We start from the raw sequence: 15,657 nt of genomic DNA, 5'->3' as shown, positions 1-15,657 counted from the left end.
CATCTCTGCTGTCGAGTGACATGTAGAATTTTGGAGGGTGAAGACATCACTGAGTAAGACTCTTGCATTGTATTTTACAACAAGTAGCCAATATCTTTTTTTACATTATAAAATTAAAACACATGAAACTGTAATTTCTCCTCTATTTTTCCTCTAGTTATTAAAACCACAAACAAGTTTGGCCTCATGGGTAGAGGGAAACATATGATATTCATCACAAAAGCTTTCAAAACGCTCTCTGCTACCAAGAAAAACCTTAAATTCTCTGGGGCAAATACAGGAGAAGACAGGCAGTAGCTTTATTCAAACTTAAAAGGTTTTAATTAAACCAAATCCAAAGTTAAACAATATCGTAATTAATCTGGCTTCCAATGCAAGACTGAAATCCTTACTGCTCATAGCAGGAAGCATTCTGTCTTGAGATAATGAGCACATTTTTCTAAACTAACCACCAAACTAAACATTAATTTTGGAGGGAGCTGCATCTAAAAACTAGGAGCTGCTTCTGCAAATTCACCCCAACACCTCTGGCTGAAGAAGGTTATGACACAAGCACTTCCTCTCATGACAAGTCAGTAAATGACAGGGCTAATTTGCAATTGCTACCCTCACCGAGTATCTATTTTGACATCAGCTCAGTCTGATTTGACCACACACATCCCGTCAAACTTGCCACGTGTTTCTGTAACAAGCCAGAGGACTAGTTTTCCCTGCAACAGGGCACTTGATGAGCACTTTAACCAGATATTTCACTTAAAGATTAACTGAAAAATGCCGAACATGTCAGTGCACTAGCCAGATTGTAAAATTAAGCTTCCAAGATCCTTCAGCTATGTTAACATGTGGGTTATGCTAGCAGAGCACTGGTACTGCAGCTCTGTTTTCTTCATGCATCATTTCCTGTGCTCCCAAGCCACTACAAAGGCAAAAACATTTGTTCTAAGAATACAGGAACATCCTAGCTGCAGCTGTGAAGTGCAGCCAAATATCTCCCACAAACAACAGCAACAACAACAACAAAGTAAAAAACACAACAAAGCCTTGTGTAAAAAGAAAAAAACAAAACAACTAAAGCCTTCGTCCTCCTGCCTCTTGAAATCTCTTAGCTGCAGCCTCCCTTCTGTGAATGAAAAAGATAACAAGAAGAGGCAGGGAATAATAGGAAAATGTTATTTTTTGGAGGGATGGGGTATGGGACTTTGAAGAATTTATTGGCTATTTAGAAAGCAAGCAACCATATGGAAAGGTAGAGATGAAGTACATGCTCACCTTTCCAACAAAGGTTAGGTCTTCTGTGAAGTTTCCTTCGTAGACTGAGTCATCTTCCAAGAGCAGAATCCCAGAACCCTTCATTTGAAAAGCACAAGCAATGAATTCATGACACTAACTCCCCTCCTTATTCCAGTTCATCTAGAAAAAGCCACTGGCTCAGACTATTTATGGGCTGCAGGTTCCAAATACCTTTATGAAAGCCCAACATATCATCTGAAATACTCAAGAGGAAAGCAAGGAGGTGTTTTAGAGACAGCCCATTAGGCATCCCAGCATGGAGGAGACATACATGGTAGTCAGGTGGTTTTAACTGACAGTAATATTACATTTATTTCCTTAGAACAAGGAAGAAATAGCAGCTTCCTACTCTATGAGTGGTCACCTAGAGCTGTGATATGGATCAAATTCATGACCCTCCTGATCCTATGACCTCCTGGTGACTGTAGCCAATTGTGTCATTCTTTGTAAGAGAAAAGAGGAAGACAGCTGCCGTGGAGAATTAGATTTGTCCCTTGCTTTGCAGTCAATGGGGCTTTAATGAGCTGTTCCTAAGCACTTATGAAATGACTCTTTCCATTACTTCCCAACTCCCAAGACTGCTTACAGTAGCACACATTTCAGAGGAAGAGCACCAAAATGCAGAACAGACACAGAATAATTTATGCCAGTGGGGTAAGATTCTTCTCACTGGGGCTTGGCCCAAGGTTTGAGCCCAAAGGTTTATACATACCCCTACCAGCCAGAAAATGTGGTCACTTTTAGAGTTGTAACACATTTTCCACTGGAACGGTTTTCTTGATGGAAAGTGCCCTTTTTTGGCAAAAATAAAAGGTTTCCACGGGAAGCTTCTTGGCCATACCAATTTTCCACTAGGAAAACTGAAGTGATTGCTCCCACCCGGAAGCCTTCTGAAGTTAAAGGAGCCTTTGGCAGCTGGCAGACCAAAAGACAGCTTTATTTTGGTTCCCTGCAGATGGAACTGTTATGGAAAGCCCTTCCAACAGAGTTTCCATGCTAAACATTTTGTCCTAATTCGGTGTGAGGGGAGGGGGTTGTTTGTTTTTTTATGTGCGTATTTTTCATGAGAAGAAATGCTTTTATTTCCCAGCCAGCTCTCCTATGCCAGTCCCTTTTGCTTTCTACAGCAACATCTAAATTTTCAATGAACTGGAAAGACAGCTGAGCATAGGTAAGCTCACATTGGCAAGGTAAAGACTTGATGATATTCAAGACAGGCATAGCATTGCATATACTAGCACAGCACTTCACGTGAGTTCTGTTCTATACTTGTGACCTGATGATCAACTGAACAGCAAAGCTTACAAAGTGTCTTAGCATTAGCAAGGAGAAAAGAGTCTCCCACATAGTTCCTACCTGTACCTTGTGAAGGTGGTAAGAAATGAAAGATTTCGTCTAGGCTTTGTTCTTCAAAAATGTTATTGTGGTAAAATATTAAGGGTTAATTTTTCTTGCCTTCTATTTTCCCTCAGAAATTAATTATGAAGGGCAATCTTAATCTTGTCCTTGATGGGGGAATTCCATGTCCCACCAACACCTAGAGTCCACTGAAAATGGATACTTACCACCATTTTGTCAGCATGAAATGTCCTTTGATAGCAGACACCCGACTGGGTGACTACAATGCCTTGTCCATGTTTGTGATCATCGAGCCATGTCCCTATGTATCTCTCCCCTCTAGAATGCAATAGAAAACATTTTTTTTCTTCTATTTCACTACATTTTAGTCAATCTGATATATCACCTACTGAGGCTACGTTTACCTGATATAGTGCTCCATATAGCATAAAAGCCAGACTTACTGCACAAACCCAACTCTGCAATTCTGTAGGAGTTCAGGCCTTATAGCAGAGGCTGAACACGTTACTCCTTCCCAATTCCCCCTGTCAGAACATGAGGCTTTCCCCGTGCCAATAGAGGGGGAAAACTCTCAGGCACCTACAGCCATTGCTGATCTATACACCACCTTTACCTGTCTTTGTCTTCCCAAACTCCGTATCCATTCTTCTTGTCATTTTCCCACTGTCCCGTGTATTTAAATGGATGCTCAGCTGAGTGGTTCTCCAGTATCCCAAACCCTTGACGCACATTGTCTTTGAAGTAGCCTTTGTAGACCATATCGTTCCCATATCTGTACGGAGGGATACAGAGAAAATCTGTAGATTCTGTGCCTATTTGATAGCTCCTATTGGAGCAGCAAGACAGAAAAGTGAGTACATTGGGCACTTCTGCCTGCTAAATATTGCACATATTTGACAGTTAACTCTGGAACTTCTAGTTGTTCACTATTAGGAACATCCATGATGCAAGCTAATCACTTAACAGATAGCTTTCAACATAATCTGAGCACACAACACTTAGGGTTTGCAGTTGTCCTCTGAGAGGCTACTCAGCGCTTGACCTCTTGCCAACCAGATCCCAGTGACAACAGGTTAATCCAGGGTGGGAGTAGGTCAGATCAAGCAGGAAGACAGATCTGACTTCACCTTTCTTTGCCCACCCCTTCTGCTGCTGTTTCTGGCCTTCTAAATTGAAGGGGGATGGAAGGTAAGGCTGGGACACTGCCATATGCCCACAATAGGGTGCTTTACAGGCCAGAATCCATCCAGCTAAATTCCTAGAGCAACACTTTGAGAGACAGTTGTGCAAATGACTATTCCCAGAAGCATCTGGCCCTTCTCTTCCTAAATTAAGCTCTGGGCTTAAGCTCAGAATTTGAGTGAGCAAGAGAAGCAAACTGGGGGAAGCAGTCCACTTCAGGATAATGGTTATGATTCCCAGACCAACAATCCAATCCACCATTAAGGAAACTGCTCTACATAAGGTTTAGGTCAGACAGCATGGCCAGCTGAGAGAGTGCTGTGTGCTTCTCCAAGCCTGTCCAGGGCTGATGGCACACCATGCACTCTCTACTCTCAACCACAAGCACAAATATCCAACAACATCCTTACGAAAAGGACACAGAGTAGTTACAATGGTTATAGCTTGTTGTGAAGCTACATGTATAACCATCTTTAACTAGAGTCCATCTTTGGGTTTTACTTACTCACAGATTCCATAGCCTCTCATCTTGCCCTCATACCAGTGGCATTTGTAGCAGTCATACCGGTCTTCAGATCGGCGAGGGACAAGGCATATTCCAAACCTACAGGGTGCATATGGTGGAGGTCAGCACGACAACAAGACTCAGTTGTATTGGATAAGATTTAAAAACTAAGGGCCTGCTGAAGTGGTTAAAATGTCTGGGGCCAGTTTTACTTCTGACATTAATGAAATGTTTTCTTAACCCAACACTAAGTATTTGAGACATTTTAAAATATAGCCTATTCTGAAAATCATTTAGAAATATGAAATCTAAAAGTCTTATTTTTCTCATTTGTTGAGAATAATGTTTAAATTTCATACTATGTTTTCTTTCCCTCTGAAAAGAAAAAAAATCTGATTTAAGAGATATTTTTAAAAGATATCCAAAAAAGATTTTTCAAGGTATTTTATATAAAAGAATTCACCTAGATTTAGAGATCAAAGGTGAGATTCATCCAATCAAATGGACATGTCTGCATCTGAACAGGTCATCTGCACACACTCCCTTTTTTGTAGTCACTGGCAATCCACTCACTAAGTTACAACTCACTGAGCCTAATACAGGGGACCAGAATAGGTCAAATAAATTGGGCTCTAACAGTGAATAGAGCCCCTAGGCAAGATAACCAGCATCTCCATACCTCTTAGAGGAACTATTCCTTAGCTTAGTTTGAAATCAAAAAGCGTCTTAGGATTTTTTTTTTAAGGCTTACCCATGCTCCAAGCCTTCTTTGAAATCTCCAACGTGGTTCCGTCCATCACGCCACTTAACTGTCCCCCTGCAATTTGAAGGCAGTGTTACACAACTAAGATCACCAGCGATGTACACAGTTGCAACAGAAGTTATCAATAGCCTAGAGACTGCTAACATCAGAATGTTTCCTCAGGGGACAAGGAGAGGGAGAGTTCTCTGGGCACCTCTGGGATCTTGGATTGCATCGAAGGGTTTGATACCGTAAGGTTTTCATGTCCTGGAATGAGCTGGAAGAATCTTTTTTCCAAATTCTTTTATCTCAAAATCATTTTGTAGAGTTGCTGGGTCATTCATTTATGACAGTGCACATGATTCTTTTTTAATTGAAGCAGAGCACATGATTAAGCCAGCTGAAGCTCCAGCAGGGCACATCCCTGTAGACAAGTTAATGACACCACAGCCCAGAAATTAATTCATTCTACCAGGCACAATGAAAACAAAAGAGATGAGTACTGGCCTAAAGGGATTGTATCTTTCCATCTGTTTTGTGCTGGGGTTGTAGAAATGATTACACAAGGTAACAATGCAACGATGAGACTGGAACTGTCACAGTTATTATTATACTGGTCAAATTATTGCACAACCTTTCCCAGCTGTGAATGAATTTCCTCCCTCTTCCTCTCCCACTCCACCCACACCCACTCACTGTTTTAACTCTTGCAACAGCCCAGACACAGCCAGTTCGCTACATGTCCCCAACCAAAGACAGTGCAAGTTGGTGCAGTACCAAAACCCTGACGTGTTGTCTTGACTTTCACCAAGGTTGTTTTCAACACCTACACGTGACAGACTCTTTTTTGGGTTTTAAGATACAGGGAAGTGGTCAGATCCAATTAAGTGGATTTAAAATACATTTCCTTTTGCTTTGCTAATTTGAATGGAAGCAAAATAGAGCAAAACAAACAGAACACCAGCTCCAGTCATGGGAATGGTTCAAGCAGGACTGTTTCTTTCCTCCACTTCAAGGCATCAGGAGTACTGGGACAAAAAGGCAAAGAGCTGGACAAGCCATCACAGCCAGATTTGCTCTTCTGTAACCCTGTATTAGTATCAAGTAATACAGGAGACCAGTTTTAGAGGTGGGAATGACAGCAAGCAACTGAAAGCCCAAGTATTATAAGCGCCAGAAGTCACTTAGTTCTGCCATGAGTTTTTTGGGATGCCTCAATCAAGTCACTTAATCTGAAGCAACGGAGGTAACTTCTTCATCACATTTCTTCCAACCTGAAGATAGGAGAAGTCAAAGAGTAACAAGCAGTGCTTGTCCCTCTGCGTCCGCACAGAGTGGTTTTCTAATCTCATTTTCTAATTTCATTGGGATAACTGCTGGGGAAGGTGGCAATGATGTGAAGGACTGCCTCAAACACAACCTTACTCTAAACGCCTATTTAACGATGTTCCGAAGCAAGGCACAAGCTCTTCCACAGAAAATTCAGTGTCAAGCTTTTGTTTCTGGGTATTGTGATTATTTTAAGGTTCTTTCAAACCAAGTCTTGGCACCCTTTTTGCTTCAATAGAAACAAACCACATATAAAAGTTGTATAAAACTCAGGACGTATAAAAATCCCATAGCAACTTTTTTTGTGACTGACAAAGTTGGTCGTGTTTGAATTTTCTTCACAAAAACATAGTCTGTGCTCTATCCTTTATCAAATAGATTTTGATTGGGACTGTTTAACTTTTCTTTTATAAATTGTTCCCTTTTGGCATAGCTAATTCTTAAATTTGGGTTGGGTTTAGTGAACAGTTCTCATGTACCCAAGAGATGCATTTAAGCATCTTTTGTATTTAATGAATTAAAAAAAAAAAAGTCTCTGATAATTGTTCAGTTGTTAAAATACATTTTGATAGCATGGGAGAAAATGCCTCACTTCTCACATGCAAAGTTTTTTGTTTTATTTTATTTTCCTTATCACAACGGTGAGATTTTATGCCTCAGGCAGAGATCCTGATAATAAGCACTGGCTCAACTCTGAGCCCTAATTACTGGCATAATTCAGTGCAGTGCCTCCAACGTGATCACTGCCACATTAAGGACAGCCTCTAAAATTTACTGCATAAACCAGTATCATTAGCAAGATATCTGCAACATGTAGATCATGTGGCAGGACTCATACTTTGACCAAGCCCTGAAAGCAAGCAACTACATCACAACTGCCCCCAAATCTGTCCTCAACACCAGGTTTCCCTATGGAAACAAGTGAGGCAGGAGCCAGAGAAGCCAGCACATCCCAGGAGATCACCAGCCCCCAATCTGTGGTCCAGACCTTTGGCATGGGATGCACAACTCCATATCCACAGCCAGATACATCCTCCAGTGCATCCACTGGATCCAGGCAGCACTATGTCAAGACATCAGGCCATCCTTGCATATTCCTGCTCAGGAAGAGGGCAGAAAAGGCTCCTTACTTGCCATGAGGCTTTCCCCAGTGCCACTCGCCCTCGTAGGATGCGCTTTTGAACTTGCTCTCCAGCCTGAAGACGTAGGTGAAGAAGCGGCAGGACGGGGGCTCGGTGCCTTCTCCAGTCTTACCCCACAAGGGGAAATCTCGCTTCCCGTTCAAAGCCTGGCGGATGGCTTGGTTCAGCTTCCACTGCCAAACAGCCTGGGAAGAGAGGAAGAGGAGAGCTGAAGGTACAAGCGGAGAAAGCCAAATTGTCCACAGCAAGAGATACTCCAGGATAAGCAGGAAAAAGCCATGGGGCTCCCAAAAATTCTGTGATGTTCTGAGCTGGTGAGTTATGGCCCACATGTTCTGTTCCCAGCTCCACTTCCAGCACCCTGACCTCTAATATCTGCTGCTGAGTATCTGAGCCACCTCAGGAAGATATTGGTTCCATGACGAGAAAGTTATGCTACTTATTATTATGTTGAAACTAATCAAAAAAAAAAAAAAAAAAAAAAAAAAAAAAAAAAAGAGAGAGAGAGAGAGAGGAGAAATCACACAAAGGGTTTTGTCTGCATTTAAGCAGCTGCAGAGCCCACTAATCTGTCTTCTGATCAGGAGGCATAAATCCTGATGCTTACTGATATGTCAGCTTCCGCTCAGTATCAAACATTTTGCTCCCACTATGGAGCTGTCATCCCTTCTATGCCATTTCCCTATTTCAAGGCTGCTCACACAATATTTTCAGGTGAAACAGAAAGGCCCTGACCGCTGCTAACCTTCATCTGTGGGTCTTTGGCAGAGAGAAAGAATGTTTCTTCTGGGGTTATAATGCGGAGTCCATACCTGCAAAACAAAAGACATTTCAGAGACTCTGAAAAAAATGTTTCTCAGTCAACTCTTTTTTTTTTTTCTCTTTTTTTTTTCTCCAGAAGCTAATGTCACTGACAGCCAATTTTTTCCTTCTAGAGAAGTACTCAACTGTCAAGTCATCTTTGTTCTCTAGGTCTGCTACCCAAATCATTTTCTTACTGATTTCAAGATGTCATCAAACACAAGCAATGCAAGCCCAAGCTGCTGTGATCCCAACTGAGAAGTGCTGCAATCATTTGCCCGTAGCCCAGAACCAACCCCACTAGGGAGAAAGGAACTGAGACAGAGTTTTGAACCATTATCTCAGTTCCACAATCAAGTAATTAAGTTGAAAACTTCCCCCCACACCTCCAAGAGGAGATTTTTTACTTACAGTCCTGGAGTTGATTTCTCCCTGCAGTTTTCATCTACCCACACAAGCTTCAGATCAAAGCTCTGAAAGCTGTTTCCCTGGAATAAAAGGGAGAAGATGTTATGTTGATGTAAACCCCTACACTTTGCCCTTGCTGTGTTAATCCATTGAACAGCAGAGCAAGATAGGCAGCACAGTAAATTCCCTCTTTCATAGTTCATCTATCTATCTCATACTATGATGACGGATCTCAGAGACTGAAAAAATGTAGGAGAAGGAAAAACATTCTCAGTTTATCACTTTAAAGTAGCGGTCCATAAATCCACAGCTCTACCACTGACAGAAACAGACCTTTTGTTTCAAGACACCTTTTAGAATGTATTCATCTCTAGTAGAGTTTCTTCCCTATTGAATGGAAATGCTCCCAAATCATCCCTGTCACAAGGCATGCTCTAATTCTGCTTATCTAGGATCTGGACTCAATGACACAGCCACAGAGTGGCCTATGAGGACATTTAAAGAGTTACCACTTTAATCAAGAATGCAACAAAAATAAGAAATAGTTGAAAAAATAGCTAAAGACTGTGTTTAAATATTACATGCCCCTTCACTGTCTAAAGTCTGGGTACCTACATTACAGCCTTGGTCTGTAAGGATGTAGTTGAACCAGGTTGGGTACTGGCACCATGGAGTTCACCATGAGCTAATCACTGATGTATCTACCAGATTTGGGGAAAAAATGAAGGATGGGATTCCCAACACCAGAGCTCTCATCAGCATCCCAAGATAACCAGTTCAATCCCAGTTCAGTTATGTCTCCACATGCCCCAGTAACAGTCACAGCAGCAGATGAGACGCAGTGGGTGGAAACCGTTGGCTGAACAGAGATGTCTACAATGTAGATATCTCCCCGTCAGACGGTTACCCTGGGCTCTCATCCCAGGGGCCAATGGAGTTGAGGGCATGATTCAACTCATCCCAGTTTTGGCACCTAAAACAGGCCAGAAGAACCGCACCCAGGCAGCGCGTGCTCCTCTCCCCTGACTGCAAAGGGAGCCTGGGGGGATTTGCTCACAGCAAGATCACTGCAGAGCTAAGAAACCTGCTACGTAGAGCTGAACAAGATAATCACTACTCCATTTCCTGAGGCCTAGGCCCTGGCAGCCAAGCTGCCCGGCATTATCACAAGGGCCCGTGTTTGAAGGAGGCTGTGGGATGTATCAGCTCACACGGCAGTCATGTGTTTAGGCACCTGGGGCACTGGCACATCACTAAAGGGAAAGCAGAGTGAGGTGCGTGTGAGGAGAGCCAGACTAGATTACAGGTGCAGTCAGTAAGATCAAGCCAAGCTGGACTTTGTTAACATACCGCAGAACAACTTTGAACAAGTGCTGTGTGCTCATCCGTGGCTGTAGACACTCCCTGACTGCTCCACACCCTGGCCCCAAATCCCTGAAAAAGCCCCAAGAATACCTATAGCTTCTGCACATATGCCACTAGCAGAGTCAGCCACAGAACTTGGTATTTAGTCCTATGCTCAAGTATTTGAAGTGTGAGAGTTTTGACCCATCAGGACTCCTTTGAATGAGCAAGGACAAAAATCAACAGATCTAGACACAGGCATGGGCTTGGGTTATTATAAAGGTGTCTGTGGTGGTTAGATAGTACACAATTACTGTAAAAATAGATATGTGGATATTTCTCTATTCCTACACCACTAAGCTTTCTTCTCTTATTCTCCACTGCAAACCACAGGTGCATGGATCCAAGATAAGGTTTTCAACATAGCCAAGCTCTGCTGCACTTTCAACATTACAAGAACATTAATTTTAGTGTCATTTATCTCTGCGGCCCTTCCAATCCCCCTGAAAGGCTGGAAAATTTACCTGAATTAAGACAAGGACATCATCAAAGAGCAAGATCCTGTCTGATCGATTTGTGCTGGCAGAGATGGGAAGATTTCTGCTATCCTCCAGCAGCCTCCTTTCAGGAACACACAGCATATCCTGCAAAAAGCACCACAAAGGTCAAGGTTGTGGAACAAGAGCATCAGGGAACACCAAAGTTAGAAGAGGACATCCAACTCAAGCCAACAGTTCCTGCAGAGGCCAAATACCTCTTGGCACAAGCTGGCAGTGACAGCAGAACTGGACACAGTGTTCAACTTCTAAAGCAGTGAGCGGTCATAATGTTTCTTCAAGGTTTCCACATTGCCCTGCTGGTTTCCAAGTGAAGCCCCAGATGCCTGATCCATATGAAATTTTCTCCATGGATAAGCAGACCTCCCAAGGAGCCCCTTGCCAATATACACAATGTATCTGTGACTCACTGTGAATTTGTAGCCCAAGGATTTCCACAAGGTCTTGGTAAAACAAGCTTCATCCAGGACTTGGCTGATGAAGGACTCCAGCTTCACATATTCCTTGACAGCGCTGGTAACTACGTCCTTTTCAGAGCCCTGATAAAGGAAGGCAGGACTCGATCAATGCTTCAGGCATGGGTATGCAGGGCATCTACTCTTGGGGCTACAGCTACACAAAACCCTCAGCAGCTCCGAATTCGAAGGACTAATGAAGGTTAATCCTCCAAACCCTTCCAGCTCTAACATTATCCCTGCCGCCAGCAGAAGTGTGCAGCCTTAGGTCAGTTAGTTGACCCTTGCAGCTCCTCTCTATGACGAGTAGTTCGGACTATGCTAGAGGATCCTCTCTTCATTGCTTTGGGACCTTCAGGTGGACTGTGCTCCACCAGTGCTGGTTAGCACCACTTTGGCTGTCCACTGGAAAACATTTTCCTTCCAGCCTGCTTTGAATTCCCTCCCACCACCACAAAGCCCCTCAAGTTCTCCATAAGTTGTTAACATGAGCCAGATAAGTAACATCACACAAAAGCCCCTACCTCTTTGAGAACCTCATTCAGCTTGGTGAGGAGCATTATATATTGCTCGATGTGGTCCCGGATCGGTTTGTGAAGGACAGTGTATAAGGCCAGTGACATGGAGGTCTCAGAGGTGAAGTCCGTGAGGAATTGTTTCAGTACTGTCTTGTGGTGCTTCCAGGCTTCGCTGCAAGGTGACAAATTAAGAAAGGCTCAGCAACCAGTCCTTCTACAAACTGCTGCTACTCTGCTTTCCAAGCACTACAAGCTACCTCACTCCCAGAAAAGATATTAAAAGATTTCAAAGAGCAGGAGATAATATAGTGCAAATGTTTGCACACCAAACACACCAAAATAGGACAATGAGGAAAAAAGCTTCATTTGTTCCGTCTCTGGCCCAGCTGCTCTTGCAAATACAAATCACACCCACAGATGCATGGAATATGGCATAACTTCCATGATGGTTTGTGCACTGAATGACTCAGATATAGTGATTATAAATCCTCTCATGCCCTGCTCTCATGCTTTCATTTGCTGTTTTCCATGAGACTCTGACAATATCCGGAACCAGCAGTGGAAATTCCCTGCCAGGTTCCCACAAAATCCTCAGGTCCCACTCCTTTCCTGAACTCCCAGATTTATTGGATTCCTCTTTCCCAAATGTCTGAGTTGTGCCTACTACAAAGGAGATGGAGGGAGATCAGCAGGGGAAACCTTTCAGCAGCTGCTCTGGTCAGTTCAGAGGAGAGTCAGCTACACCACAACACAGAGATGCAAGGTGCAGTGCTGCTCATGCCTGTTTAGTGTCTTAACCCATACAGTATCACTGTGTTCCTATCAGCCTTTTAAATACGCATTTTTCACTGACCTTTTGCTCTTTGTGGCGTGTTCAAAGCCATGGACTACAACATAGTTGGCAAAAGTGACGAAATATCTGTTGGCAAGAAAAAACACACACACACGAACATGAGTTGAGTTAAAGATGCATGTTAGCTATGAGGTTTAAATGACAGAAGGAATAAGATCATTTGAAAATATGTCAGGTCCACATTTTCAAGGGAGGCAAAGACACAGCTACTGGACCTCCCACCTCGGCTTGTATCCTTTTTGTCCTCAGTGGCTTAAATTTCTCATTGACTTTGCACTAGCAGTGTCTTAGGAGCTTTAAGTCTTCCCAGCTTTTAGCACAAGCATAAGTTGTGCAAAAAGCCCTGGAAAGCCAATCTACAAAGGCTGACTGTAAGAGATCAACTTCAGATGTATGAATTTCTGCTGCTCGAAGTAAATCTATCAGGCCTACATTACTGGTGGCAAATTCAAGTCAAAGCGTTCATGTCAATGTATCTGAACTCACACTAGAGGGAGATCGAGCTGTATTTTGTCAGCAAATACCATGTTTTCTTCCAGTAGTGGTTTCAGATAAATCAGATATTCTGTTCAGTCTAATTATCATTGATTACATTTTCAGTATTTACTACTGATTTTCAGAACCCTAAGCAGGGGCTTTGTTTACTCCTATATCACTGCAGGAAGGATGAGACATTAAGTTTGCACAGAGTGAGTCAGCAGCAGTGGGTAGGAACCAGCATTTTTTTTTTTTTTTTTTTTTTTTTTTTTTTTAGGACATCCAACAAAAACAGTTAATTTCAAAATGAGGGGAAAAGAGATCTTCAGATAAGCTCCTCCTTTTCACCGGCTGAAACCTCAACACAAGTTTTCATCTCTTTTGTGCCTTTTTAAGACAAACCAATTCTAATTCACTGAATCAGGCTCCAAACGAACATACTCAGCGCCAACGCCTGTTCACATAAAGGCAAAGTTTGTAGTGCATCACTTCCCAAAATGATGCTGTCAAAGTGAAAACAAAACAAAAAATAGTCCTTCCTCCTCCCTCCATCTGCGTACCCATATACAAAACCAAGACTACTAGATGAACAACTATCTCCAAGAGCCAGAATGTCCATCTCCCAGTCCTGTGTGGGTGCCAAACCACCCAGATGGTACCAGCCCATCTAAGAAGAGCTTGGCAGTATTTGAGATGAACGAAGGACCAAACATCATCTGATCTTTACGTCACCTCAGGTGCCCATAGCCTGTTTGTCATGGTAGGACATCAACACACAGGTTACACACACTCCAGTGGCTTTGGCAAACATTTACTTTGCATTGCAGACAGATGGGGAGCAGACATGTAATTAATTGTAGGAACAGCTATGGGGCAGTATGTTTTTCATATCATGCTACATCCATCATTTGCTATCATTTCCCTTGCCAAAACCAAATAAACATGTCACAAACAGGTAATATGAACTGTGTCTGGTGACATCTCTCTTTCCTCATCCCCCCATCAGTCCTTTAAACCTTCTCATGTAAACCTTCCTATTCCTGTGACAACTCAGCCTTTGCTCTCAGAAGTCCCCCAGGCACAGGTTTTCCTATTGGTCTTCTTCCCATTTGTAACATGAATTTAAAAAAAATAATACAATATATGTACTCGCAAGACAAATCCTACCTCTTAAAAGCCAAATCAAATACAAGCCAATATAAAAAAGACTACTTATTAGATGTTCTGCAAAGATACTGAATACAGTCCCTTCTCTGACCTGATGACTGAACACTAATGAACACAATCGAGCATATTAAATGCATCCCTTTTGCACTAACTTACCATGGCTGGCAGAGTTAGTTGATAAATTCAGTACCTTATTCTTACTCCAGAATACTTCTGTACTTACTGGATGTAGAGGCTTAGAAACAGGTCTCCTTTCCAGACAATGTAAATATCCTGGATGCAGAATGACTCCGAAGTGCTGCATTTTTGCTTCACTATCCGGGAATTCTCCTCCGTGAGGTTCCAGAGAGCTTGAAACCGATCATTCAGGAGCAGGAAGAGCTTAAAGTTCTCCTTTCCTTTCTGGTCACTAGGCTCTTTAAGGCAGAAAGAGGGAAAAAAAGGCCATCAAAAAGCCTTAAATCCAGGGAATCTTGTGCCCACATTGCCCACACCAAGTAATCAGCCCAATTTGTCAGTGTGAAGTACATATATTCGTATAGGAAAATAATTCCAATGAGGAAGGTGATGATGATTATTTAGGGTTGGGCCCTTGTCAGTAATTGCACGGGTTATCCATTCTGAGGCCGTCTCCTCTCCATTCTTGTGGGGCATGTGGTCACGACAGCCTGCAGGGCTCAGACACGAGCATCAGAGGAAAATTGGGGGAGTTTTTGCCCCTGGCCCAAAGGTCTGCTCCCAGTCTCCTTGGAGGACAGACCAAAAAGGAAAGATGGCATAGGAGGGAAACAGCCTAGGGGCCTAATCCAGTCTCACCACTTTTGGCCAGACAAGCTTGTGAATATTTATGGATTTGTTATTTCAGTGAAGCTGCTCTGATTTACTGCCAGCTTAGAACCTGCACCCGCAAGTTTCACCTTCAAAGATGGGCATGAGCAGAGACCAAGAGCAGAGAGGCAGAACGGGCACAGTTCAGGGGTCATACATATGCAAGAAGCATTCTGGATTTCCATGTGTCATGCTGGAAAAAAAGCCTTGGAAATTATACTGCTCAGAAATTGGATTAACCTCTAAAACCAACAGGAATCACAGTCCTCGCCTTGCATGAAAGGTTGCCCCCAGCAAGCCCTCAGCCATCAGGTTTCAGGTATAACTCCCTTCATAGGTGTGCCAGTGACCCAAGGGAAGATCTAGAGGCAAAGAACTAATCTTCTCCAACCTACCTGCCTGGAGCAGAGGCTTGAAGACGAGGGCATCTATCCGTGCCAGGCACGCCGAGAAGTTTTCTTCCGCATGGAGCAACGATGCAGTAGCTTCAGCTGCACACATGTCCTGGATACAACACAAAAGGCACACGTGAAGTCCCTGCAAGGCTATCCATCTACTGATGGCTTCGGTGCTCGTTGCAAACATTGAGCCTTCCCTGCTCTCAGCAGCATTCACACGCAGATGTAATTGCTGTCCTCAAAAAGCATTTACAAATATTAGAAGAGGAAACAGAAACCCGACAGCTCAAGAGAGATGAGGT

At 43.0% G+C, this 15,657-nt stretch overlaps 1 protein-coding gene across 2 annotated transcripts in view; it reads right to left on the bottom strand.

The window, feature by feature from the left end:
* ALS2CL (ALS2 C-terminal like) overlaps nt 1-15,657 on the bottom strand; it is a 44,022-nt gene that overhangs the window by 11,042 nt on the left and 17,323 nt on the right. For both annotated transcript variants that reach the window (XM_032183341.1, XM_032183342.1), the window contains exons 2-15: nt 15,353-15,461; nt 14,353-14,545; nt 12,486-12,551; nt 11,639-11,804; nt 11,070-11,198; nt 10,627-10,746; nt 8,762-8,838; nt 8,295-8,361; nt 7,538-7,734; nt 5,088-5,153; nt 4,337-4,435; nt 3,263-3,421; nt 2,856-2,967; nt 1,270-1,347 (exon numbers count right to left, since the gene is read on the bottom strand). In XM_032183341.1, coding sequence (XP_032039232.1) covers nt 1,270-1,347; nt 2,856-2,967; nt 3,263-3,421; nt 4,337-4,435; nt 5,088-5,153; nt 7,538-7,734; nt 8,295-8,361; nt 8,762-8,838; nt 10,627-10,746; nt 11,070-11,198; nt 11,639-11,804; nt 12,486-12,551; nt 14,353-14,545; nt 15,353-15,461 — 1,638 coding nt within the window. The remainder of the gene's footprint in view (nt 1-1,269; nt 1,348-2,855; nt 2,968-3,262; nt 3,422-4,336; nt 4,436-5,087; nt 5,154-7,537; nt 7,735-8,294; nt 8,362-8,761; nt 8,839-10,626; nt 10,747-11,069; nt 11,199-11,638; nt 11,805-12,485; nt 12,552-14,352; nt 14,546-15,352; nt 15,462-15,657) is intronic.

Source organism: Aythya fuligula, chromosome 2 (genome assembly GCF_009819795.1).
Source record: "Aythya fuligula isolate bAytFul2 chromosome 2, bAytFul2.pri, whole genome shotgun sequence".
NCBI lineage: Eukaryota > Metazoa > Chordata > Aves > Anseriformes > Anatidae > Aythya > Aythya fuligula.
Note: the sequence above shows the minus strand (reverse complement) of the source record. Positions and strands in the feature narration are given on the sequence as shown.